The following is a 7879-nucleotide window of genomic DNA, read 5'->3' on the forward strand; positions in this document are numbered from 1 at the left end:
AGACCCTTGGTCCCGCCCTGGACGAAAGTCCCGGGTTGTTTGGAGGAGGGAAGGAGACGAAGGCTCTCTTCTCTGGGGGCCAGCCAGCCTCTGGACTTTCTTCCCTCCCACTTTGTAACTTTGGTTTGGGCGCCGTTTGTCTACCACACAGATTTGTCCTCTTTGTCGGATTGTTCTGTGTTTTTTGTGTCCTTCTGTTCCTACTGTTTGTGTCCATTTCTACTCTCCCTATGGGTGAAAAACTAACTACCCCACCTAAGTTTGACTTTAGATCCGCAGGAGAGCAGGGCTGGGAGACCCAGCTAGACAATGAGCATGCTCGTCCCCTGCTCTCAGGAATGTGGCAGGGCAGCCAGAGCCACTGGGGCTGAGCTTCAGCAGAATGGCTGAACATGGAGGGACAGGGTTATGACTTATGACCCTGCCACCGCACATGTTTGGTTCCCAACACCAGCCTCCAGGGCTGACCCTTCTCCCCAGATCTTTGTAATTGGAAAACTAACCACCCCCTTTTTGGAGTTCCTTATGTTCTCTCTCCAGGCTATTTGAGATGATTATCAACAGTTTCTGCTCAAGGCTAGAAAAATATCTCTGGAGCCGATGGGCGGCCAGTGCAGCTGAAAAAAAATAAGATTGACTTGGGATTCCTTTTGACTCACCCCAGTTGGGACTTCAACACTGCTAAAGGTAGGGAGACCTTAAAAATCTATCACCAGGCTCTGGTGGCAAGTCTCCAAGGTGCCGCGAGACGGCCTACCAATTTGGCTAAGGTAAAGAGAGCACTTTTTGACCCTACTTCAGAAGCCCAGAGAGCTTCGGAGGCTCTGGTCTTCATGGGGAAATTGCACTCCAGATATTAGGAAGAAACTCCAGAGACTGAAAAGGTTAAGAGGCAGAGAAAATATATTGAAGGGACAGAGAAGGGAAGGACACCACTCGACAAGGAGGACCAGTGTGCATATTGTTAAAGAAAAAGGACACTTGGCAAATGACTGTCCCAAGAAGACAAGATATCGAAGGTCCTAGCCCTAAGAAAGGATAAAATTAAAGGGAGACAGGGTTTGAACCCCCTCCCCGAGCCCAAGGTAATTCATGGACTACCCGAAGAACAGTGGGCCTTGGAGTGGGCCGGGTACCCCACTCGTTCGAGGTTACATCCCACCAGCCAACTGCTTTTTGCCTTTGAATGGAAGGACCCTGACATGTGCAGAACTGGGCAGCTCATCTGGACCCGACTGTCCCAAGGGTTTAAAATTCCCCAACGATGGCCAGGCAAGTAAGAGAATTTCTGGGAACATCTGAGTTTTGCAGGCTGACTATGGAAAAAATTCTCCTGGATCCCAGAGTACCAGGAGGCATTTGATGCCATTAAAAAGGCCCAGTTGAAAGCACCTGCTCTAAGCCTTTTGATGTAACTAACTTTTTACCCTTTAGGTGGACTGGCGTAAAGGGGTCGCTTGGGGAGTTTTGACCAAATCCCTAGGGCCGTGGAACAGACCAGTTGCTTATCTGTCAAAGAAGCTTGATCCTGTAGCCAGGGGAGGGCCTGGCTGTCTAAAAGCTATCACTGCTGACAAGTTGACTTTGGGGCATAAAGCAACTATAATAGCCCCCATGCATTGGAGAGCATTGTCCGGCAGCCGCCGACTGATGATGACCAACACCCATGTAACTCACCACCAAAGCCTGCTTCTCACTGAGAGACTGAGAGGATTGCCTTCGCTCTGCCAGCCAGCCTCATCCCACCACTCTTCTGCCTGAGGAGACTGGTGAACCAGGGACTCCTGACTGCCATCAACTGTTGGTTAAAGAGACTGGAGTTTGCAAAGATCTTAAGGACATCATGCTGGCTGGGGAGATGTTGACTGGTTCACTGCTGGGAGCAGTTACATTATAAAAGGTAAAGAAAGGGCTTGGGCAGTGGTACTGCTAGACAAAGAGAAGTCCATAAACATTAACAGGCAGCAGGTATGCTTTTTCAACTGTTCATGTGCATGGGGCTGTCTCAACCGTGGTGACTAAAAAAAATTACTGAAGTAAAATTTCCGAAGATTTAAAATACCTAAAGTAGTAAAATCAGACAATGGTCCAGTTTTTTTTGTTGCCCAGGTACAAATTAGAGAAATAGAATGATAGTGCAAAGGTAAACTCTGACCCCATGGCTAATTAATTTCAACAAAGTTGTCAAGAGTATTCAAATAAGGAAAGAATTTTCCTTCCATAGATAACTCAGGAATTACTGCTTCTCTGTATGCAATACGAAACAATTGTTTGCCTTTTTATTGATACTCCAAAAATAACTCAAATCTATCAATATAAATGTAAGAATGCTTCATTGCTATTTTCTTTTAATTGAAACATTCTTTTTCGGAGAAGTAGGGAGGCTCATGTGTACACAAAGTAACCCCACGTGTCTAGGGAAGCTTAAACTTCCAAGATTCACAATATAATCCTGAATGTCATAGAAGCAGTAAATAGTTGCTACAGGGAGGAGACTTACAAGCTGATCTGCCTGAAATTCATTCTCCCACCTATTTAGATACCTCCTAGTTTTGCAGAGAACTCCATCATGCAATTTTTGAATAGTCACCTAAGCTATGCAGGCCTTTTGAATATGCAGCTTTCCCTTATTGTTATATAGTTGAGTAAGTTCCTTCAACTGTACTGAAGTAAATCAAATGCGCATATGGCTCCTGACTTAGGGTGATTGATTGTTGTGATAAAATGCCATGACCAAAAACAATCTATGGAGGAAAGCTTTTAGTTCATGAAAGGGGTGGGAGGAAGAAAGAATGTAGTTAGAATTAAATTTCAAAATATGTATTAAATGAAAGAGAATCCCTTCTTAATCTGAATACTGAATAGTATCTTTCCTTCAGTTCAATTTACTCAACACTAACAAAGGATCACACTTTCTTTTTCTTTTATGGCAAAATCTTTTTGATAATTTTTGTTTTTGGATGGAATATTCTATCAATGTTTGTTAAACCCTATTGGGTCATAGCTTCTGTTAGTTCCTTTGTTTCTTTGTTAAGTTTCTGTATGAAAGACCTGTCTAGTGTTGAGAGTATGGTGTTGAAATCTCCCACTATAAGTGTATGAGGTATTATGTGCAATTTGAGTTTTAGTAATGTTTCTTTTACTAATGTGAGTGCCTTTGTATTTGGGGCATAGATGTTCAGAATTGGAGACTTCATCTTGATGGGTTTCTTCTGTGAGGAAGAAGAAATGTCATTCTTCATCTCTTTTGATTGATTTTAGTTTAAAATCTAATTTGTTAGATAGTAGTATTCCTACACCCACTTGTTTCTCGAGTCCTATTGATTGGAAAATCTTTTCTCAACCCTTAATTCTGAGGCAATGTCTGTCTTTAAGTTGAGGTGTGTTTTATGTATGCATCAGAAGGGTGGATTCTGTCTTCCTATCCATTCTGTTACCCTGTGTATTTTTATAGTTGATTATGACCATTAATATTGAGGGATATTAATGAGGATTGATTGTTAGTTCTTGTTTGTTTTGGATTTGTTGTTATTGGTGGTGTTGTGTGTGGATTTACCTACAGTTTTCTTTTGGCTATTGGTAAAGTGGGATTATCAATTGCCTATCTTTTTGTGGGTATAGTTGACTTCCCTAGATTGGAGTTTTCCTTCCAGAACTTTCTGTAGGACTGGATTAGTAGATATGTATTGTTTAAATATGATTTTGTCGTGGAAAATCTTGGTTTCTCCATCTATAGTGATTGAAAGCTTTGCTGGTATAGTAGTCTGGGCTGGAATCCATGATTTCTTATTGTTGGCAGAATATCTATCCAGGACCTCCTGACATTCAGTTTCCATGGAGTAGTCAAGTGTAATTCTGAAAGGTTTGCCTTTATATGTTACTTGGCCTTTTTCCTTTGCTCCTTTTAATATTCCTTCTTTATTCTGTATGTTTGAAGTTATGATTATTGTGTTGCAATGGGACTTTTTTTGTGGTCCACTCTACTTGGTGTTCTGTAAGCTTCTTATACTTTCATTGGCATATCTTTCTTTAGGTTGGGAAAGTTTTCTTCTACGATTTTGCTACATATATCTTCTGTACTTTTGAATTAAGTTTCTTCACCTTCTTCTATACCTATTATTTTTAGGTTTGGCCTTTGCCACGTTTCCTGGATATTTTGTGTCAGAGATTTGTTGGACTTAATATTTTCTTTGGTGGATGAATCTATTTCTCCTAGTATATCTTCAACACCTGATCCTCTCTTCCATCTCGCTTCTGTAGTTTCTAATCATTTACCTAACTTTTCTATTTCCAGCATTCCCTCAGACTGAGTGTGTGTGTGTTTATTTTTTTTTTTTTATTTCAGCTTTCAACCATTGCACTGTTTGAAATATTTCTTGCAATTTTTCATTTGCCTTCTCCTCCTTTCTTGTAAGTCTTTGTTCTTCTATTTCCTTAAGGGATTTTCTCATTACCTCTTTGAGGATCTCTATCATGCTGTCATCTTCATAAAGTTGTTTTTGGGGTCATTCTCTTCTGCTTCATCTGTGTTGGTATGGTCTGGTCTTGCTGGTGTGAAGTCTGTAGACTCTGGTGGCCTCGTATAGATTTTTCTGTTGTTGACTGTGTTGTTACACTGTTTTCTATCCATCCCTTCTTCCAGTATGTACCGCTCGGGCCTCCTCCTCTCCTGGTGGGTGCAGGACCAAGGTTTTCTTCCAGTGGGTTCAAGCACATCCCATACTCCAATTGCTCTCCTTTTCTAGTAGGTGGAGGCAGGATTCCTCCTGTGGGTAGAGGTGGGACCAGGATGCTGGCAGACTCTGAATGGGCAGGTCAGCCATGGCAACCTCCCCTGCATGCACTCCCCATTCCTCGGGAGGTTTGGAGCAGGGCACGAGAAGGTGGCCTCCTACTGTGGGTGCGGGAGGGCCCAGGATGCTGACAGGCTCTGAACTGGCTATTCCACCAGAATAGAGTACCCAGCATACAGTTCCCAGTCCTCAGGAGGCTCTGAATAGGATATGGGTAGGCACAGGTGTCACAATTTAACCTTTCATTTTTTAATTACTGTAGTACTTTGGGACTTTCAATGATGCTGAAAGTAATTTTGTTGGCTCCTACTTCTGTGTGTGTATGTATGGTGGACAAAGGTAGTATGTGTGTGGGGGTGTACAAGGACCAGGGATGTTACACAGAATATCATGAAAACAAATGCTTGTCTAATCCAAATAACAATAATTCCAAGGTTATATGAATAAGTAAATGGAATAAAGAGAGGTAAAATAATACCAAACAATTGCTTTTTATATGTCAATTATAACACATTGTGAGAATCATCTCATTTAATTTATATGTTACTCTGGGAAGTCCATTTATATTTTATTCTATTGTTATTATTTAGTGATACAGCGAATACATTTATACTTTTATACATGTAAGATAAGAGTACTACCACTGAGATGCAATACAAAACTTTTCTTATGAGTCTCAGCTTATACATATACAGACAAATATACTGATACAAATTAAATAAATAAAGGTTAGTGAAGTTACCTAACTATTTACAGATTCAGTGTATATGTATACAGATATGTGTATATGTATTACATATCTTTTATTTGTATATTCCAATCTAATTTTTATAAAATATTTTGGAATTTTAATCCATTATCTTCAATATATTGATACAATCCTTGTTGTTTATTAGAAAATACTAATAAAGCATGTGGTAGGTAACCCTCAATTTCCTTCTTTAAGTGTGTGCAGACAATTGTGATGAAGATTCTAAAGGTGACCACCTAGTACTTTGTCAATCAGTAGTTCTGATGGGATTTATAAACTGAGCAAAACTTTGAGTCTCAAATGAGCCAACATTATATTTATGAACATGATGTAAACACAGGCTCAGTAATTTTGTCACTCAAGGGACTCATGAAACCTGGGAGGAAATCTTAGAGGAGAGAATAATTTTCCAGGATTCTAAACAATTTCCAAAGGCCTCTGGAACATGAAATGGGTTTTTGCTTAAGTGAGACAACATCTTACAGTCTCATAAAAATGTTCTGTTTCCTTTTGTGGGTGAAGAGGAACTTCTTTTTCTTTTCTTTATTCTCTAGTTTATGAGACAGAGTTTCTCTGTGAAACAGTCCTGGCTGTCCTGGAACCCACTCAGAGAAAAATCTAACATTGAAATTGTGTCACATTCCACAGTATGCCTTGTAGGGAGTTAGATTTAAATCTTCATAATCTATCATCCATCAAAGATTTTGGACACCTGAGGACACTGAAGAAGGATCCATTTATTGTAGTTACAATGAAATCTTTGTGGAACAAAACTCATCACTGACTCGTCTTGACAATTTTCCTTCAGTCACAAAGCTATAAACTCTGAGTTTGGGATACTTATTAACTATTGATTTATTACATTTCTGAAATAAACTTTAGAGTAAAGAAGGGAAAATAATATTCAAGAGACAGTAAGAGACCCATCATCATTTTCTCTGGAAAGACACACATCATCGTTGGGGAAAGAAGAAATGAGGATTCCTCAGGAATCAACCTGTATTATGCTTGTATGACTTTTATGGCTTAACAAAACATTGAACTTGCAAATCTAGCAACTCTATAAATCCCTGTATATTAAAAGATACTTTCCTTTTATTTCATATATTATATCTGTTTCTGCAGAAGCAAATGGCTCTGGAGAATGACTCTTTGGTGACTGAGTTTGTTTTTATGGGATTAACAGACCAACCTGAGTTTCAGCTCTCCTTGTTTTTTGTTTTTTTGCTGAACTATACAACCACTGTGATGGGAAACTTGAGCTTAATGATTCTCATTTGTCTGAATTCTCACCTTCACACCCCCATGTACTTTTTCCTATTCAATTTGTCCTTTGTTGATTTCTGTTATTCATTTGTCTGTAGCCCCAAAATGCTGATGGGCTTTGTTTCAGAGAAGAGCATCATCTCTTATACAGGATGCATGACTCAGCTGTTTTTCTTCTGCTTTTTTGTTAATTCTGAATGTTATGTGCTGACAGCAATGGTCTATGATCGTTATGTGGCCATATGTAAGCCCTTGATGTATGCCATCTTTATGTCACCTAGAATGTGTTCCCTGTTGATGTTTGGGTCCTATTTGATGGGGTTTTCAAGTGCCATGGCCCACATTGGCTGTATGATTAGGCTCAGGTTTTGTGATTCCAACATCATTAACCATTACATGTGTGAAATCTTCCCCCTTCTTCAGCTCTCCTGCAGCAGCACCTATGCCAATGAGCTTGTGAGTTCTCTTATTGCTTGCATAGTTGTCATTGTATCTGGCCTTGTTATCTTAACCTCATATGCTTCCATCCTTTTAAATATTTTTCACATGTCATCAGCTACAGGTTGGTCCAAAGCCATGGGCACTTGTGGTTCTCACATTTTGACTGTTAGTCTATTCTACGGATCTGGGCTGCTTACTTATGTCAAACCAGCATCTGCTGAGTCTGTGGACCAAGGGAAATTTTTCTCAGTGTTTTATACTCTTGTGGTGCCCATGCTGAATCCTCTCATTTACAGTCTCAGGAACAAGGATGTCAAACTTGCTGCAAGGAGAATGATGACAAGAATCACAAGATGAGTGAAGAGTTGTGTTTGCAGTAGTCTCTGACTGCATTGTAAGATCTCCTAATTTTCTACCCCATTACATTTCTTCTATTCTTCTGTTTCCTTTCTTTCAACAGTGTGGTCAGAATTTCTCCTATAGCACACATGCACACACACACACACACACACACACACACACACACACACTTCATAAGTTGTGATATCATTTTGGCCCTGCTTTTGATTTGAGACTTCTCTTCACTCTCTGGTTATCTACCCTGATCTTTACTGCCTGTACCAGATGA

General features: G+C 40.0%; 1 protein-coding gene across 1 annotated transcript; it reads left to right on the plus strand.

The window, feature by feature from the left end:
• Positions 1–6663: 6663 nt before the first annotated feature.
• Positions 6664–7608, plus strand: LOC127231422 (olfactory receptor 143). Its single transcript, XM_051196956.1, has one exon. It carries the CDS (start codon positions 6676–6678, stop codon positions 7606–7608), a length of 933 nt encoding a protein of 310 aa, XP_051052913.1. The 5' UTR covers positions 6664–6675.
• Positions 7609–7879: the final 271 nt, after the last annotated feature.

The sequence above is a fragment of the Phodopus roborovskii genome, unplaced genomic scaffold (genome assembly GCF_943737965.1).
Source record: "Phodopus roborovskii unplaced genomic scaffold, PHOROB, whole genome shotgun sequence".
NCBI classification, from domain to species: domain Eukaryota; kingdom Metazoa; phylum Chordata; class Mammalia; order Rodentia; family Cricetidae; genus Phodopus; species Phodopus roborovskii.

Bases quoted from the DNA above. Each gene is read 5' to 3' on its own strand.
- LOC127231422 (XM_051196956.1), top strand. From the start codon at position 6,676: ATGGCTCTGGAGAATGACTCTTTGGTGACTGAGTTTGTTTTTATGGGA.